General features: G+C 42.5%; 1 protein-coding gene across 2 annotated transcripts; it reads left to right on the forward strand.

The window, feature by feature from the left end:
- Positions 1 to 1,024: 1,024 nt before the first annotated feature.
- On the forward strand, positions 1,025 to 19,450 carry ubn2a (ubinuclein 2a). 2 transcript variants are annotated; one of them, XM_026359450.1, is made up of 17 exons: positions 1,025 to 1,634; positions 2,484 to 2,591; positions 3,533 to 3,634; positions 4,500 to 4,610; positions 5,676 to 5,779; positions 7,643 to 8,177; positions 9,315 to 9,385; positions 9,695 to 9,824; positions 11,272 to 11,378; positions 11,515 to 11,625; positions 12,099 to 12,242; positions 12,691 to 12,741; positions 12,873 to 12,915; positions 13,076 to 14,596; positions 14,994 to 15,201; positions 15,960 to 16,028; positions 16,981 to 19,450. In XM_026359450.1, exons 1-17 carry the CDS (start codon positions 1,332 to 1,334, stop codon positions 17,025 to 17,027), a joined length of 3,765 nt encoding a protein of 1,254 aa, XP_026215235.1. In that variant the 5' UTR covers positions 1,025 to 1,331; the 3' UTR covers positions 17,028 to 19,450. The 2 variants fall into 2 exon arrangements, with proteins under 2 accessions (XP_026215235.1, XP_026215236.1); XM_026359451.1 differs by lacking the exon at positions 15,960 to 16,028 and having other exon boundaries at positions 1,026 to 1,634.
- Positions 19,451 to 19,895: the final 445 nt, after the last annotated feature.

Genomic DNA, 19,895 nt, shown 5'->3' on the forward strand with positions numbered 1-19,895 from the left:
ACATTTATCTCAAATGTTCACAAATTCTCACGTGTTTTTAAAAAAACAATGATCAGGTGTACGACCGAACAGTTCTTGTCTGCTGTAATCTTTCCTCTTGTCTACACAGAAAATTTAAAAAATCATTTTAATTAAAGTGATGGGAGACAAAAGCCGCAGTGTCCGTCTGACGCATGACTTCAAAAGTTCATCTGAACTCTAAATTGGTTAACAATATCAAGTGGGTGTCTTCTACAGTCCATTATAGTACAAAATTTCCTCTTTGTGATTCCCAGGACACTGCTTCTACTAAAAAGGATTAAACATTTGAAGATATCCAGTTAATTTGTCTGCCTCAGACTACTGAACTCTCTTAATACAATGAAGACTGTGACTTCTGTCCCTGATGCTTTACAATAAAAGCCCAGTAGGAAGAATCCTTTTAATGGCCAGCATGAAAAGGAAGAAAAATTACAGCAGGCAATGTGTGTTAAAAATGTGTGAAACTACCCCTTAAACTTTTGAAATGAAAAAATGAATTATATGATCATAGATTTGGGATTTTCCATTATATGAAGGCCTGTGTGTGTGTGTGTGTGTGGAAAACCCACAAAATACAATACAAATACAGATTAGTATTTTAATCTTCACGCATGTCTTGTGGGGCTCTGGTCTAAACGACAGATCAACAGGTGGTCATTTGTGTAACTTCACCAGCTGTGTAGTGTGGTGGTGGTGACCTGAGAGGGCCAGTCGTCTGGCCTCGGTTCGGGACGTGATGTTTGACTGTGAACTGGTGCCACCGTAGCAGAAACGCACAGTTCAGCGTTTTTTCCCGAGCAGACAGACACGATCGCTGCGTGGCTGCAGCTGTTAATCGATGTCTCCTTGCTCACTCCCTAAAGGTCATCATAGTACTGACGGTGTTGTTATTATCGCCCGTGGTGGCGGGGGCGGGGCTACGGTCGGGGCACACGCTGATTGGACGCCGTGGCCCCCCCGCGTCTCACGGTGTTTCCGTTTTGTGCGTACGCGCATGCGCAGCGACCTCTCTCTTCTGATATTTTATTTACTCCCGAAGCCCAAGATGGCTCCTGTGAATGTCTCGGTCCCATAGCAGATTGAGGATGCGAGTAGCTGCGGTAAAAACAACTTTTCCCCGACCGTCGCATCCCAGGGAGTTCGTTTCGTATGGTGCGGAGGAGGCCTTAACGTCCGTCTAGGCACCGAGCAGCCGTCGGAGCTTCGCGGAACCTTCTTCAATCCATCAATTTGGAGTAGTTTCGCGAAGTAGCTCGTCTCCTCGCTGTCGCTGTCTGTCCGGAGCGAGGTTCAGGCAGGCAGCTCATCAAATGGCCGAACCGAGAAAAGTGCAATTTGTCACCCTCTCGGCCTTCGCAGCTGGAGCCGCCGCGGACTCTAGGAAACGCCGGCTGGAGGATGAGGCCGAAATCAACTTCGCCAGAGCCGGCGAGGTCGACACAGCGACCGGGGCAGGAGGTGCTGCCAGCAACGGCCGCCTCGGTAAAAGCAGCGACAGGGACAAGGCAGGAGCCGAGAAGAGGGCGACGGTGCGGCTCAACCTGCCTCTGTCCGAGCCCGACGACCGCTCCTCCGCCGAGTTTAATTACGGAGAACTCATCCAAAACCTCCAGGTAGGGTCCCCCCTCGTTTAACTATCATTACCAGGCCGGCGAGTGTGGAGCTGGAGTTCATTTTATTGCCAGTGGAAGTGTTTGGGTGGACTTGTCATTGCTAAGTAAAAGGGGGAGAGAGAGCACCTTGTCCTTAGCGTGGCTCAAACTGACCATTAGTGCGACTCCACACAAAGCAGCAGCAGCAGCAGCAGCAGCAGCAGCTTTTGGCCACTTATCCAGCCAACTCATCCAACTTCAGCTGCTACAACAGATTGTCGCTTTTAACGAGACGCCTCCGCTTTTTGCACATGTCGAAATAAAGCTGATCTTGTGCTGCTACCTGTGTCCTCTTCAGTCAGGCTTGCCCAGCAACAGCCCAGGCACACACAGCCATTACAGCTCTTGGAAATGCCACATGCAGTTTGGCCCTCTGGCTGTGGGTGATAGATAGATAGATAGATGAGAGAGCATTGCTGATGGAAGAACCAGGATGTAGCCTGGGAGCGAGGCAAATGTCACAGCTCAGAGATAAAAGAGAAGCTCTCCTCGTTTCCACACTGCAGAGTCTTGTACAGGAGTGGAGAAAGTTAAGAAATTGTTGTTTGATTTGCAGCCAGAGAGAAATTCAGAGTTTCCTGTTTGAATCCACAACATGGGCATGCAAGCAGCAGCTGCAGCAGCACATTTGGGATGATTTGTATTTTGTGCATTTAGATTTTTTTAATATTATGATGCTGTATCGATGTGTTACTGTTGGGACTTTTCTCAGACATTTCAGCAACAAGCTTCCAAAACACTGAAGTTAGTCTGACATCTGATCCTTCCTGCTCATGATCTTTGATTTTCCATTTTCTATTTTTGTTTCAGGTTAAGAATAACGCCCTTTCAGCCCACAGTCCCGATGACCCCTTCAATGACGAGGAGAGAGAGCGACTTCAGGTTGAGGCCCTAGCAAAAAAGTTTGAAAATAAATATGTAAGTTATCTTTTAAAGTCTGTATTTTTTAAGTGTTTCTATTTGGATTATATTAAAATTATTATAGTCAGGTTCATACTGGAATTCTTTAGCCAACACAAATATTGTAATTTGAGAAATTCATAAATCAGATAAAGGATATGTTGTCAGAGAAACGCATAACTTAAACAAATATGAATAAGACATTTTATTTTTGAAAAAATAAACTTGTCTGTTCTCTGTGGGAGACAAGTAATGTAATAATGATGCTTTTTTTTTTTTTTAACAACCTCCTCTGTGTTTGTCATTTCTCTACTACAATTTCAGTTTACTCAGCCAACTTTAATATTTACATAAAAGTGCCACTGGTCATTTTGTTGATTATAGTTACTGGTAGTGTTTGATTTAATATCGGAGTCAAGTAAATTAAATGTTTATGTTGTTAAGGTCAAAAATGAATTTCAAAGGGCTGTACAACAAGTGACCCCCTCTATGTTTAGACCTTTAGTAAGAAAAGAAAAACAACTGGCCAACATGAGACATCTGAGTCAAATATAAATTTTTAGATAAACAGTTCATTTAAACATTTACAATATTTGTTTTTAAAGAATTTGACCAGGATAAATACTGAACATTTTTTATTGATGAAAACTTTGTCAGTTTTCTCTAGTGGACAAAATGTATCACTGAGAAAATTATTTTGTTTGACTTCAGACAACACTTTTCTGCATTTCTGTACAATAACTTGCTTTAATGTATCAACTCAGATTCATGGCAGTAACAATACACAGTATACTGTATATATGACCAGTTGTTTTTAAAACAACTCTCATGTGGAGAACACAAGGGCGTTTTGTCCATCCTCACGCTGAAAAGCGTCTGTTGTAGGTTATTGTTTGAAAGAAAAAAATGAGTGATTTTCATGTGAATTAAAAAGCTTGGTGATTGTTTAACTTTTTCAGGGTGGTACAGGGAAGAAGAAGAAGAAAGACAGAATGCAAGATTTGATTGATATAGGCTTTGGCTACGACGAGACAGACCCCTTTATCGACAATTCAGAAGCTGTGAGTATCCATTGCTTATTAATAATTAGGTATTTTTTTTACTTGTTTTTTTAAGGATTTCACTTTAATTTAGTCAGACGTTGCTCTTTTGTCTTTATAATAACATTGTACACTGATCTCTTCTCTCTTTTATTATCTGCTGATTTATTTGCTGTCCTCATCACATTCCTGAACTGCTGCTATCCTGTGCTGTTGTGTTGAGGCAGACATTATTCCTCTGTGGTTAAATATTTATTTTGGGGCTTGATGGTTCAATACAGTACACTCATCAGTATATCTAAACATAGACACTTGCCCGTTTTTACCATCAACCTCAGACAGTGGTCTAAAATTGTTCCCATTACTCATGAACACATACAGTGTATGCACTACTTGTGTCCGCACAGGGCTTTGTCATCGTTTTTGTTTGACAGTGTTGCTCAGTGTTCAGAGGATGTCTCTCTCTCTCTCTCTCTCTCTCTGGGACAGTCATGGCTAGATTTATGCTCTTTGTATGGATTCTCTGCCATTATATGATATTTGTTTTTGTTATGATAGCTGTCACTGCATTCTCAAATTGGCAGCACCTGTTTGACCTTTTTTTCTGTTTTGATGTGCTCTGTGATGGAAAATGTTTTCATCTGTTGCCTGAGGAACAGCCATTTCTTTTGTGATTTATTTGTTTTTGCGCACAGCAAGTCATCTGTTTTTGCTCACCAACAAAAGGGGACAGGCTGCTTTGTAAAATGTAAAAAAAAAAAAAAAAAACATTATCGGTTACTAAATATGTTTTGAAATCTACAAATTACATCTGCATTGTGTTGTAAATTAGTTTTCTAGATTGGTGTGATCTTCTACCACAAACCGTGTGGGTTTTTTTTCTCAGTATGATGAGCTGGTACCTGCCTCTCTCACCACAAAGCTTGGGGGATTTTACATCAACACTGGCACGCTGCAGTTCAGAGCAGCCTCTGACTCCGAGGGAGAGGAGGACAAGGTGAGCCTACCTTCAAACTTAAATAATAAGTAATTAGAATCTAGGTTTTCTGGAGGATCAAGGATTTTTGGTAAAAAAATATTTTAAAGATATGCAAGAACAGGTTTATTTATTTTGTTTATTTTTAACTTGGATTTATGCTACTGTGTGAAAGAATCTATGAAATCACCATAATACAATGGGCATTCATTGTGCGCTATTTTCATTACGTTCCTTGATGTCAACATGAGATCTGGGTGATCAGACAGCAACATCCTACTAACAATACTACTAACAACGACTGTTTTGAACTTGTTACTTATTATTAATTATTTCATAAATTACTTAAAAATACAAAACATTTTGATCACTTCCCCCCGTCAGGTTTTCTGTAAGCCAAAAAGTAAATGGATTGTAGTGGTTACTTATTATTATAATATGAAAACTGTTCTAGTTTCTGCACCACAGAACAATAACAATCCATTTTCTATAATGGAAATATTTAGATGTCTTAAAGCTGCTCGGTTTATGTTTGTGGCTCTAGAGGTGATGATGTTAGTCCATCAGCTTGCATACCTCCTTGAGCCAGACTAAAAAAAACTCAACAACTATTGGATAGATTGGCACAAATTGTTGCACAGGCATCCACAATCTGCAGAGGAGGGACCCCAGTGACTGGGATGATCCCCTGACATTTCCTGCCTTTGCTAATCAGTAACTAACAGCATGCTAATACACAGAACTAACAGTCCCGATCTGCCTTTGCCAAGTTTAATCATTTGACTTTTAGGAAATTGTTTTAGTTTTTAAGAATAAAATGATTAGTACAAGTTGACTTGTCCCGTGATCATTACAGTCACGTTGATTTTATTTTTTAATGTTTACTTTTTGTGAGATGTGATGTGATGTAGATGTTATCTTTCACCACATTAAGAAAAGTCTCTGAAGGACACTGCTGCATTGACGAAACACACACTGAGCAGTGTGCGTGTTCCTCAGACAGAATTGATTTTTTTTTTTTGTCATTGTGCACTGTCGCCATCTGCTTTGTAGACTTATGTAGGTATGTATGTGCTCTTGTTTCAGAAGCTGAATGACAACAGGGAGAAGGTGATTAAGAAGAGGAAAAAGAAGGAAGTGAGCAGTGTGGAAGAAAAGAATCTGAAGAAGAACAAAGTACCTAAACAAGGGTGAGAATCATCATATTACATTATTACTGCTTTCTGCTTTAATTTCAAGTTATTACAACTCTACATGCATTGAATACCAGAATTTATACACATTAAGTAGCTGAATGAATGACTCATGGGTAGCTAAGCAAGCTCAAACGTCATGCAAAATAGAAAGTGGACTTCTAAAAACATTCTTACTTCAGAAAATGATTCAATACCAATAAGCCAAGTGGTTAAAACTCACAAAAAAAAACTCTCTTTAAAATGTCAAAAACACACAGACACTGTTATGTAAATGAACAAGCTTTTCTCTACTCTCGAAAAGTTGACCTTTTGGGTGACCATGTGGGCCACTGTGAATATGTGATGACGCATTTGTCCACTTTTTACACTGCTAATAATCCACCACCCTGTGTGACATTATCCTCCTCTGCTTGTGTGCGGACCCTCTCATACATCTATCATGAGCCATGACTCTGACTTGCTCTGAGCAGCTGTGACAAACCAGCCGCCTTCTAGAAAATGCTCCATTATACACGCTCAGATAGGCCGAATACTCCGACATGCCACCGTTCTGAAAGCAACTTCCAAAAATAGCAGCAGCTATTGCTATTGTACCATTATGAAACAAATGATGATGGCGTGTGTGTTTGTGAGCTCTTTTCACAGCAGACTGCAGGTTAATCCCTCAGAATCCCCACAGCTCCACACTCTTCCCACGTTTCTGAGTTGTCTTTGTCAGGGTGTCTATGCCTCAGTTTGCCTGTGAAAATGTCACTTACTGTTTTTACAGCATGGGCTTCTTTAATTCTTCATCTGCCCTCTTTATGTCTTTCTTAACTGTAAATGAATTATTTGGTTTAGTGGGTTTGATGAAGTTTGTGGATTTGTAAAATTTTTGTAAAATGAACTGGTGTAGCCTGGTTTTAGCAATCAGGAACAGACGCCCACATCTCAGATCAACCCATTTACAGCTGTTCTTCTGGCAGCTGGATGAAGCAGTTAACTAATCAGAGCTTAGAAGGTGCGATTAGAAACCTGGAAAACCTTCCTACATGACTTGCTAGCTAGATTAATAAAAAATTGCAACAGAAAAATTGCAGCAAGCATGGATAAGATGTTATTCCTAAAAGAAACACATTATTCTCCCTGGGGAAGCCAAGATAGCCAGAAGTCTTATATGAGAGATGATCTGTGTTATGTGTATAATCTTGTATGTTGACTGAGAAATCTGGATAAAGCCTTATCCCAGTTTAAAGAAACCAGGATATGCTACCTGGAGTAATCTGATAGAAATCACAATACTGTGGTGTGTATCCTGGTTTCTGATCATTCTCTGCTGGGGAGGCTGAGATGATGAGGAAGACACGTGCACACAGATGATCAGAAATCTAGATAATATGGGAATTACATATTCAGGCAGAATAAAAACAGTGCCTCTTATTTTTCATGCAAATTTCATCCTACATAAGATACTAATGCTGAGGCTAGAACACGTACAAACCACATTTCAAGAACAGCTGAGACTAAAATGCCACTTAAGGCCCAACATTATGTGCTATAAAAGACCCAATTACCCGATTGGCAGATTTTTGAATCATCCTAAATGTGATACTTGCATATTTTAGAAACATTTCTGTCTTATTTGCCTCTGTCCCAACATTTTGAGTGTGTTGCAGCATCAAACTCTAAATTTGTTCATATTTACAAAATAAAATAACACACTGAATCTTTTCTTCATACTGTCAGATAATTGAAGAGTTGAGTAAATTAACAAATCATAGATTTAATTTTGTTGCATTTGACAGAAAGTATTATGAAAATAGTTTTTGCAGATAGCATTTAGCTAAAAACAGCTATTTCTATGTTTTTCTCGATCAGAGTGACGTCTCTCAACCTCCACCGCCCGGAGAAGAAGAAGAGGAAGAAGCTGATGAAGGACTCGCTGTACCTGGCTGCCATGCTCCGCCGCTTCACCCGGGAGAAGGAGGAGATGAGAAAAAGAAACCCCAACTTGGCTGCAAGTGTGATGAGCAAGCCCCACTCTGCCAACTCGACGAACCACTTGTTGTCCTCTAACTCTACCCACCCGGGCAACACACCCAGCAACGACCTCTCATTGGCAGACCTCACCTCGGACCCTGCTGTCATGTCACTGCTGGGTTCAGCCAACGAGAAGGAGCTGCAGGATCTTTTAGGTGACCTGGACTTCGGCATTTTGGACAACGACCAGCAGCATGCTATGGTGACGGCCAGAGAGAACGGCATCTTGGGAGTCGGTGCTCCCAGTTATAAAGCAGCAGGAGGAGGTGGCCAAGGGCGAGGCCTGGGGTCTGCCAGTGGGCTGTTCTCTCCTCCTGCGCTGCCTGATGGGCTGCCTGCTCCTCTTATTAAACGCATCGAGGACCTTCGGGTGGTGAGTCAGCTTTAGCTTGACTGTGGGTAGCTATGATTGCCTGTGAAGCCTCTCAACTTAAGTTAAACACAAATGGCAATGAGCTGAGGAAGATGCACAGAGTGTTTGTCATTGTTTAGTCCAACGAGAATAGCCTCTTCTAAAGTAGTTGCTCCAAGCTGAACCCTCAGAGTTTTTATGTAACTAAAACAGTATCGGTACCTCTTATATCTCAGAGCCACAGAGTCGGTGTGTAGCAGAGAAGTCTTTTTCTAGAGGCTGGTGAATTGTGAAGAGAGGCAGTTGAAAAGCATGATACAAGTGAAGGATACAGAGGTGAAGAAGAGGGAGGCAGAGGAATAAATAAACAGTAGAATTTTTTTTCTGCTTCCAACGATAACAAAGGAAATTCAACATTATTACCAGTATTCTTTCCTTGAGTGACCGTGGCAGTCGGGATAAATAAAGTATATTATTGTTATTATTATTAATCACTTCGCCTGATGTATAGTCGAGACAATTATTTACCACGTTCAAACTAAACCTTTTACAAATGCACCAAGAGCTGTAAACATAGTCATATGGGCCCTATAGGTAATAAATAATGATGGAAGAAAACCAGATGGAAAAGATGAAATGTTTTTTACCCTAATGTCACATGGAGATAATTGCTGTGCGACTGGCTGTTACATCCCACCCACTCTTTACTGAGGAACATGTGTCCTTGTTATAAGAACTTTATATATAAACATATTGCTTTTACAGATGAGGAGATCCTGAGGTCAGTTCCTGTGAGCAGCAGATCAATTTAATAGTTTAACATTTAAATACAAGCTGATACTGTATAACTACTGTACAAAAACACCAGGGATGGATGCAAACCCTCTTTTTTCTTATTAGGTCTCTGTCTGGTCGGTTGTTTCGCACCAGAATAACAGATTTCACATCAGCCACTGCTGAACTGCACTGAACAGTGGAACCAGAGTTTGTGCGGTTTGAACTAAACTGGTCACAGAACCCAGGAGTTATAGTTAAAATTAGATCACAAGATCAGTAGAGTCAGTACAGTCCTCAGAGGCTCAGCACCACAGATATATGTGTATGCATTTGTACTGTATGGAGCAGTGTTGTTTGCTGACTCAACCTTTTCTCCCCCAGGCCTCTCGGCAGTTTGATCAGGAGGGCAGGAAGAAATTTTTCACCCTGGACATGAATAACATTCTCCTGGAGTGAGTAGGACAGCTTTTAAATCACCATCGGCCAAATCCCAAATCGCTCTCTTCCTCCCTTTTCAGCAGACCCCCCCCCACCCTCTCCTGCTGTCTTTAAGTGTTTTCTTTTCTCTGTCTCTCATTGTCTGTGTTAATTACATGCGTTTCATTTCCATTCTGCTCCTTTCTCTTCAACTTAATTTGTTCACTCTTCTCTCTCATTCCTGTGCCACCGCTGCCCTGTGTTCTTCATTGATCTCTTTGTCGATCTTCACACCATCTATCTCACCATCTTTTTCTCCCTCTGTTCCTTCCTTCTACTCTCAGTATTGAGCTGCAGGTTCAGGAGCAGCCGCCTGAGGTGCGTTCAGGCATCTACTCGCACATGGAGGCATTTGTGCCGTGCAACAAAGAGGCCCTCCTCAAACGGCTGAAGAAACTCAGCCTCAACATCCAGGTGAGTGAGGCCTAACTTTGGAGGAAGTTTGGAATCCCCTTGCATTATTCTGATCTTAAGAAATATTTCCTGCTGCACCCTTTTTGATTTCTCTGTGTTCACTAAAAGCCAGATTCAGGAAGTGCGGCAGCCTCTGTACATGCTTTTATCAACACACTCAATAAACATCTGAAGTTGCAGTCAAAACACCAAAACCTCAGGGTGTAGGATGCTTCAGAAAACTACTTCATTTCACATGTGGTGTGACCACATCTGAAGACACGCCTGTGGCCATAGAGAGGGGCAAGACACTAGGGATAATGGCACACAGCAAATGCTGGGGCTGTACCGCGCTCCCCCAGTTCTGACCTCAGTACTTTTATATGTTTATGTTTGAACATTTTTACAGTAACTTTTGCTCATAATAACAAAGCACAGTGAAGCTGTTGGAGGTGCAGATAATCAGGACCCCACTGAGCTAAAGCTGTCACAGCTAAAAATGTTCTGCTGAAAAGCGCATGTGAAGTTTATTATTCTAAACTTGGAATAATAAAATCTCTAAGTTTAGTGCTTAAACTATTTAATCTTATTCTAACATTTAGGTGCACATGTGTAAACGTGTCTCGCACTCTTATTTACATCAGACTTTGAGATTATGTAACGTCTGTACCTGTCGCGGTTTGGCCGCGACAGGTACTTGTTTTTCAAATTTATGCTTATCTGCAAGGATACACAAAATGTCATCTATTTTGTGATCAGGGAAGCAGCAGGAAGCAGTCCAGAAGGTTTTTTTTTCTCCCGTATAACCCTGTTTTTCTGAGTGTTTGCGCTGCTTACTGCAGCTTCCTGTTTTCCCAGAACGGATCATTTTGTTTCCCTCTTGTTTCTCCATGTCATTTATGCCTTTTCATGTAGCTTTTAATCTTCATCCATCTTTACTGCTTCAGTTGTTAATGTGCAGAGATCTCTGTGTAGGTGGACTAGTGCAGTGAGGACTGCAACTAAAAAGAAGTGACTTCCAAATGTCTTTTATCATAGACCATTAAACAAGCATTCGTTGTGGACAAAATGCACCCTCTGGTTTCCTCTCCTCTTGCTGTCCCTCTCTTTTCCTTTATGTTGTTGTTGTCTTATTGTCCTTTTGCCTCTTTTACTGTTCTGACTTTAACTTATTTAACTTTTGGGTTTCTTACAATGGAGTATTATAACCATATAACAATATGTATACAATATACAAGACGTTTTTTAAAGATTTTTAGGTTTCATATTGATATTAAAATAAAAGTTTTGAGAATTAATATTGTATTATAATGTTGAGAATTAATCAAACTACCAGCTTTAACGTATATGTGTCCACAAAATGCACTGTGTAGACGAACTAGTGACAGTGGACTTCATATGTTTAATCTCGGACAAAAAAATCTTCCTCATGGTCCTAACCCTCCGCCCCCTCTCCCTCCTCTCTCAGGATGACCGTATGCGGACGCCTTTGTTGAAGCTAAAGCTGGCGGTGTGCAGTGTGATGCCAGAGCAGATAGCCAGATACAACATGGCGTGCATGGCCAAGGTTGCAAAGTAAGCAAATCCCTTTTTTTTGTATGTTTGCTTAGAAGGCTGGTGCATAAGAAACGTTATAAAACATTTCAAAACAAATATTAACAAAATAAACAAAACTTCATTCTTCACTTTTCTCACTGAATGTGTTTTGCAGACAACAGTCAGAGGAGGGGGATAAAAACGGCTCAGAGGAGGAAGATGAGGAGAAACCTGGGAAAAGGGTGATGGGCCCACGGAAGAAGTTTATCTGGGATGACAACCTCAGGTAATTGTGTACAGTCTGTGGTTCTGCAGGTTTTGAGAATCTACTTTATCAAGTGCACCCTGTTATAATTTTTCTTGCCCACTTTTTTTGTCTAATACAATAAACGGAGCTGAAAAATAAGACCTCACAGATCTGAAAATGAATGTGTTGGTAAAGGAAGTCATGAATATTTCTCAGCTAGTTACTTTAGACCTGATTTTCACTGGTGCATGACTCTGGACTGAGTAAAGAGTTTGTGTCTTAGTGAAACAACACAAACGTTGGGACTCACTTGCAGCTGCTTTTTAATCATCATTAATTTTCTCATCAGCTTCCTAGTTCTAAGAGTCATTACTACTTTTCGACTCCCTAAAGAATAATGGTATCCTCAGTCATTATGAGTTCTGCACCTGCAGCATAATGTAGATTTTAATGAGCAGTTGATGTTGAATTGGACGTTTGTGTTGCGTGCGTGTGTGTGTGTGCGTGTGTAGGAACCTGCTGTGCAGCTTGGTGAGAGTGAAGCTGAGCTGCTATGAGATGGAGAACCAGTGCTCTCTGTCTGTGGAGGACTACCTCAAGGCCTTCTTAGAGAATGAGGTCAAACCACTATGGCCCAAGGGCTGGATGCAGACCAGGTCTGTGTGTGTTTTATTTATGTGTGTTTGTTAATTAATGCATGAATGTTCTTGTGCTTAAATGTCTTTTATTTATATTCATGGCGATCAGAGGATTATTTAAATATTTGCATGGTCGGATAAATAGAGCTTATTTATTTACTTAATTGTATTTAGGTTAAAAACTGAATCACTCTCTACTAGTTTGAAGTGAAGAGTTCGGGCACATTGTGATTTTAGAGTGAACTTGACTTAAAATTAAATGACTTACTTTGCTTTTTTGTGTGCATCAGCTAGCATGTTGGCTGCTTGTAAAAAAAAAAAAGCCAACACACACAGACAACTTTGTCTTTTTTCCACAGATGTCCCACATGTTCTCTACTTGATATCTCAGATCAGTAATGATGCATTAGTGGTATTTAACCCTGAGAAATTAACACTGCACGTTTCTTATCGCTATGTTGCTCAGGATTTTGTTCAAGGAGAGTCTCACTGTTCACAGTCACCTCACTGGAAACTTGTAAGTATTTATTTTATCTCAAACGGCTCATGTTTCCTGAATAACACTAACAACCCAGAGATTTCTCTCAGACTGAGCTTGATTACGAAATGTAAATAAACAAGGGTGAATATTTGCTGATATTTTTCCAGAGTCAAGAGGAGACTGGTGCCTGGGCCCAAGGCCAAAGCCAAGGTGAGGGATGGCTCAGACTGTGCACTGTGAAATATCTAAAATTTATTCTTCACTGTACAGTTCACAGCCATTTAAACCATGGTTATTGAATTTAATGCATTTGATGTCATTAAACAATATAAAAATGTTAACATGGGGTCCTTGTGTCTGTTCGTTTTAGGAGGGTTTGTGGATCCACAAACCACCTCTCACCGTGGCCTCCACAGAATCTCTGCAGACGTCCACATCTGCTCTGACCTGCAACCGTCAGCTCTCCTCCACCACGTTGGCTTCGGAGCCCATCTGTCTGTCGGACTCACTGGATGAGGATCTGACCGCTCCATCTCTGGACTCCATCTCCCACGCTCTGGCTCTCCTCAGCAACGCGTCCAAGGGTCTAGGTCCCTCAGACAGCCCTTTGTCTCCCCCACCCCTGCAAATCCCCACCTCCTCTCCTCCACCTGTCACCCCTCACTACCCCTCAGCCTCTCAGCTCTCTGCCTCTGTGACGTCCACAACGCAGCATCATTCCCTGTCGAAAGTGGAGTCCACTGCGCTGGCAGCTGTGACTGCTGGGAACTTGCCAATAACAGTAACAAAGCTACCAACCTCCTCTTCTACCTCCTCTTCCTCGTCTCCAGCTGTCTCCTCCATGGCTCGTGTGCAGCCAGCAGGTCCTTCGCTGGCCTCCAAGACTGCAGATGGTCCCTACGGCACGATCAAAGGATCTGGTCTTTTGAGCCAAACCCAGAATCAGAGACACGTTACAATGGCATCATCCAATCACAGGCCGGGCTCCATGATGGGTGGACCTGGCAAGATGCATCCCCACCCGTCCCCTTCGCCTCCGAAGCAGCGGCCTCCTCCCACAGCTTCCCCACTGCTGCCCCCCCATCAGAAGGGCTTTGTTAGTCCATCGGGGATACTGGGAGCTATGGGCGCCCCTCAAGGACTGGCCAAGAGCGGTGTCAAAGCCATTGGCACCAGCAGCAACGGCAGCGCCATGAGCAGCAGCATTACACCTTCTTCCTCCCCCTCCTCCCAGTCCAGGTGCAGCTCTACCTCCCACTTGCAGTCCTTCTGCCCCCCCTCCCCGGTGGCCTCCTCTCCTTCCCCCACCTCCCATACTTCACACTCCTCTCAAGCTAAGTCCCACACACACCACCACCACCAGCCCAACTTCATCACTCCCATGCAGGCCACCCTCACCAAGTCCTCCCACAGCAGCAACTCCTCTCCCATCATCAAGCTCACCCCTCGACCTCCTGCGCCCACCCCCCCCCCATCCTCCTCCCCCTCCCCGTCATCCTCACCATCGCACGCACTCACCCATCAGATGATCCCCAGCCAACAGCCACAGCACCAGTACTCCCCCAAAACCCCCAAAACCTTTCGGCCCCCATTCAGCGTCTCTAGCGGGGGGCAGGTGAAGCAGACACAGGGCAGCTACAGCTTCGCTGGAGGCCAGAAACCTCAGTCCACCACGAGCACCAGTAGCAACAACAACAGCTCCAACAACAAGGGAGTGGTGTCGGCTATCGTCAGTCACCCAGACAAAACTCCCCCCTCGTCTTCACAGTCAGTGTCCGCCGGGCAGAGGCAGAGGGCGGTGGGGGTGGCTAACCAAGGCTCAAAGGCAGGAAACGGCTGGGCGGCTTCAGGAACTTTGACCACGTCCTCAGCAACATCACACCTCTCACAGGTAACATTTCATAAAAGAGGAGATGTCGACCTCAATCCATAAGCTGTTTTCTCATATGCACTGCGGACGTTCCCTGGAGGATCAGGTCCGGAGATGCAGAGTTGTGCGTTCACACATACGACAAACAGCAGGAAAAAGTCCGGGTGAAATACGTTTTAGGGCTTTGAGGGTGGTCACAGTGTAGAGCGTGTAGGAAGAACAACATGACGCATACAATACAGGTTTTTATCTGCTGTATTCACACCTGGGCTCATGGACATTATGCAGACTTTGTGCAGGATAAGACTTGCGTAACCTCACACGCAGTTCAGCCGGGTAAAGTTCAGGGTGTCAGGACATGTGTGGAAGCAGCTCATGAAACCAAACCAAACCCTTCTCTTTGTCTTTGTCTCTGCAGGTTTCAACAGCAGGATCCACCCTCCTGGGCAGCCCCTCCACTCTCCCCCTGGGCTTTGGGATGTTGGGAGGCCTGGTGCCCGTCTCTCTGCCCTTCCAGTTCCCCCCTTTGCTCAACTTCAACCCTCCTGGAGCCCCAGGGGCCACTGGTATGGGCTCAGCCCCTAGCTCCAACTCAGGATACCCCCTAGCACAGAGCGACTTAATGGGTAAGTGGACATGAAGTCTGTAAAGAATATATATAAAAATACAGAAAACAACAAAAAGAATAAACTGAGCTGTTGTCGGTGCCATTTTCAGCTGCAGGTCGATACATTAGTGCTAAAATGAGTTGTATAATTTCACTAATCACCGTCATGTATTTACTTTTAAGGGTTAAAATACACCAGTGAGGTCAGGACTGCAAATCAGTGTTTACATCCTAATGTTTTAACAACACAAAAATTAACTGAAAATTAAGGAGCCGAGTCGATTGCACTGTGTGTATGTGGGAGACTGAGTCAGCCAAATGTATCATTTGATCTTTTTCTTCTTCCTATGCTTTAGAAATATGTTTGTGCTTTATATTCAATCTGCTTCTTAGAAACCTCTTTTTTTTTATCAGTAGAACCGATGCAGGGGGATGTGGGTGCGTGCACTCATACAGAAGTATACAGCAGTACCTCCACTGTGCCTGCTGTGCTTCACATCTCTCGCTGTGACCCTCTCACCCTGTCTCAGTTTTTTAGGTCTCCCTCTTTGTTCTGTCCATCTTTTTTGTATCCGTCTCTGTCATCTCTACCGTTTGTACTCGAACGCCTCGCTTCACTTTGATCTTCTCTCGTCTTTTGTCTCTTTTGGTCCCTGATTTAAACATGTTTTCCTCTTTCTCTCGCTCTCTGTGTCATCTTTTAAATTATTGCCTCTTATTACCCATGTTGCCTTCTTCCCCCCTCATCTGTCCATCCTTCCGTCCATCTCTCCTCAGATCTGTATAAGAGTCTCCAGTCAGGGTCGCAGGCTGCCCTACCTCCTCATTTGCAGCTTGCTTTCTCAGGTAATCTGCATTCCTCCTCCTCCTCCTCCTTCTCCACTTCTTCATCCTCCCTCTCTCCATCTGTCTGTGTCAAGTCGACCTGTCATCCTCTGCTCAGCTGCCGTGCTGTTTGTTCTGTAACTTTCTGCTTGCCTCAGTATATTTGGTGTTTGGCATGCTTCTGGTTTGTCCTCTAGCTGTAGCACAGTTGACGCATGTTGTAAAGTTATTCAGAGATGCAGCATATTGCTTTATTTATTTATTTTTCTTAGTAGTACTTTGAAGAAACTACAGTAGTGTTTTACTCCGTGTTGTGTTTGTACAGATGGTTCTTTGATTTTAGAGCAGCAGCCTAATTAAAGTTAAACTGCTATTTGTTATTTCAATTTGAATGAACATTTCCTTCAGCTCCCTTTCCGTCTTAAATCATTACTCATACTTCATTCAACACATTTTTAGGAGCAGATTTCTCTTACCTTTGCACAGACTCAAGTTTCACAGTCCAGTATCATCTGGGTTATTCAAGGCGCACAGTTCAAAGAACCATCTGAACACGAGAGAGAAACTCAGAAACAGCTCATCCTGCAAGCAGCTTGTTGCACCAGTTCAATGTGTGATGAACCTCAAACTCTACACTGAATTTTATAATTATGTTAATCATCATGTGAAGTAACAGAGTGGGATCTGTCTCCTACAAACCTGCTGGTTTGGTAACAGCAGGGGAGGGGAGATGCTGTTTTGCTGTAGCAACTGTTTAATTTACAGCTGCTGCTGTTCGCCTGCTGACTGTGGCGTCTTCTGAAGGTCATGTTTACAACCCCACACGTGAGAGAAGAGTTTAAGTCGGTGCAGTGTGGTAACTCGGTGTGTAGAAATGAAGGTTCAGTCAACGTTGTGCAGCTGCTTCAGGTTGTTGGTTTATTATCACCCTGATGTCCTCGAGCTGTTAAACTTCATTAACCTCTCCGCTCAGATGCGAACCAAAGCCAGGGTGGAGACATGAAGAGGAAATCCCACTGACCAGTAACGGCCTCCTGGACACATCCACTCAGATTGACTGACGCGATGACGTGGTATGAGGGGCGGGGCTCCACTGCCTCCTCTAGAACGGATACGGACCTAAGGAAGAATCAGTTTATTCTAGCAACAAATGATGAGTCAATTTAACTGTGTTTTCTAATGAACCGGGTATGAGAACAAGACGGAGTGAATGACGAGAACACTTATTTTTGTTCGGCTTATTTTTATTTTCGTCAACATGTTTACATATGACCGACCTTGATCACTGTGGATTGAGTGTGAGCGAAGTGGTGGTGCAGATGAGAGTAGTAGTACGCTACGTAATATAATTTGTATTTAAGCTTCTGTGGAATAACAGGACTCTTGTTCTTGCAGTACAGAAAGAAAAAAGAAAAACAGACTGAATAATGAATTTTTATTTTTCTGTCTTATGTCTCCAATGTGGGAATTGTTGTGTCCGTAGAAATTTTATTGTTGGTCACCTCTGCTACCACAAATGACTGTTAAGTAGTAGCTTAAATTAATATTGATAAATTATTTGTAATTTACACAGGGACAAAACATGTTATAGTGTGTGTGTGTGTGTGTGTGAGAGAGCGAGCTATGAGGTTGATTTGAATGTGTGTATGTACATAAAAATCTAAATATACTGTTAATTTCTTTCCAGATGATTCTGTATGAATGGATAAGGACGTGTATCCCCTTTTCTCAATAACGAGCGAGTGTAAGTTTGATGCCCCTCTCTTGCTCAGTGTGTTTTTGGTGCTGTTTAATCACACTGGACCTTTTCTGGAAAAAAGACTTGAATTGAAAAAGTTTCGGGCTCCTCTAGTGGAGAGAGGAGCCACCTGTAAGAGAGGGGGGAAACATCAAGATTGTAGCCTACTTGAATTTCTTTTTTGTGAGTTAATTTTTTTTAATTTACTTTTCTGCTTATTGACTCAAACCAACTTAATATAACACAACGCCTTAGTTTGTATTGATAAAGTATGAAAAAGATCTATGCAGGACTGTAAAACGCTCAATGCAAAAGTGCAAGTCGTCGCTTGGCTTTCAACCTCTACTCAACTTGTCAGTGCATTTCTGGAGTTGTGAATGTTTGTAGATGTTATTATGTCAGAGACTCCTTTTCTTCTGGTGTGTGTGTTCAGACAGACGGCAAAGTCACACGTCACACACGTTCACACGTCAGTGGAAACGTTGACGGCATGAGACTGTTGTGCTGCGTTCAAGCAACGTTGGCGGAATGGGAAGAACAGACTCTCCTCTTCCTCTTTTTCCAATTGGTAACATTCACACATTATCTTATGGTGGGACCGGCACCAGCTGTTCTAAGCAGGATAAATCCCTGTTTCTGTGTGCGAACGTTTTCATTTTCAAAAGGCTTTAATAAACTAGATAAATGTCCAGTTCGTGACAGTCCACTACGTAAAAGATTTAACATTGTAAGTGGAAGTCGTTTCAATGCAAACTCTGGCAAAGGCACAAAGACTTACACTATACGCAGGATAACGTGTGACGGAGTATGTACAACATGGTCATGAGTTGAAATCGTCAAATATGTTAAAGTAAGAATTAGCATTATTATTAACTTAAGGTTCAGCCTTGTTCTGTGTGCAAGACATTAGTAATATAATAGTTCATCACTAGGAAAAGTAGAATTAACACATAAACAAATTACTTTTACTGTTGTTTCTACTTCAGCTGCTGCTTCAGGTCAAGGTGCAGAATTGGATTCAGATTTGATAAATGTTTCTTAACCCCCGTCACCAAACCAACCAAAAGCTCCACCTTGAAATGACTTTGTTGTGTAATTGTCTCTAGAGGGTCGTCACCAAATTACCAAGTGTCGTTCTCCCCATTCTGCTGAGGTAGCCTGACTGCAGCGGTACCTCGCTCTGTTCTTACTGAAATCTAAACAAACACTAGAATCATTTAAAAGAGCCACAGTTCCAGGTGAGTTTCGAGAAAAACTACTCTTCGCTCTCTGTCTGAACACCGTCCGCGAAACCTTTCTTCCCTCAGCTGAATACCTCCGTTAACAAAACCGATCTTCCTGAGTCTCCAGCTCCCTGTTCTCCTCCTCCATGTGCGTCTGACTGACCAGGGGCACCGAGAATGACGCCAAAGATTGTTCCTGTAGCTCTCCGTGATGGGGTGCTGCTGGTCAGTGTGTGTGATTTTATTTTGTCTGACATTTCCCCACAGCTGTAAACCCATGAGTGTCAACGTGTGATCTTTGAGGATGTCTTTGTGAAGTCATGTGACTGGAGCAGTGGGTGACATCTTATAAATTGTGATTTCTTTTGGGGGATGTAGGAGGAGAAAAATGACATTTCGTGGTTAACTGGTTACTTAATTTGGTCTTTTGTAGGTTATTTTTGTGTGTCAACTATGAAATTAAACAAAACAGGTGGTTTTCATGACGCGTATCATTTTTTGACTGTTGAATTATTCAATGGAGTTTTAATAATTTCCTTTTCGTACCACTGGAGGCTTCTGCAGGATATCGATTTTCACATTTTAACACAGAAACTACAGTGATGGAGCAAACTGAGCCCCGGGTGTTTGTGAGGAATCTTCGTCCAGGTAAAGTCCCGTTCCTGCTGCTTTGGTCACTTGCACTGTTTCACCTGAAACAAGAACTAGAACTAGAACACAGGTGTTGTTATTCTTATTCCCTCCCTCATCGTTTCCTACTTTCTAGTGAAACTGAAATCCCTTGAAGTCTCTGAACTTTCTACAGCAGCTGGAACCAGTTCCAACAAACAGTAGTAAACGATTTGTTGGAGCCTGTTTTCATCTGCAGATTAATACTCGTTTGGTGCTTGATTCTAAACATTCGGTTCATCATCAGTTAATCTATGA

The sequence above is a fragment of the Anabas testudineus genome, chromosome 1 (assembly GCF_900324465.2).
Source record: "Anabas testudineus chromosome 1, fAnaTes1.2, whole genome shotgun sequence".
NCBI lineage: Eukaryota > Metazoa > Chordata > Actinopteri > Anabantiformes > Anabantidae > Anabas > Anabas testudineus.

Bases quoted from the DNA above. Each gene is read 5' to 3' on its own strand.
- ubn2a (XM_026359450.1), top strand. From the start codon at position 1,332: ATGGCCGAACCGAGAAAAGTGCAATTTGTCACCCTCTCGGCCTTCGCA. The intron at 5,780-7,642 runs GTGAGAATCATC...TTTCTCGATCAG, and splicing joins AACAAAGTACCTAAACAAGG to AGTGACGTCTCTCAACCTCC. The intron at 11,379-11,514 runs GTAAGCAAATCC...TGTGTTTTGCAG, and splicing joins TGCATGGCCAAGGTTGCAAA to ACAACAGTCAGAGGAGGGGG.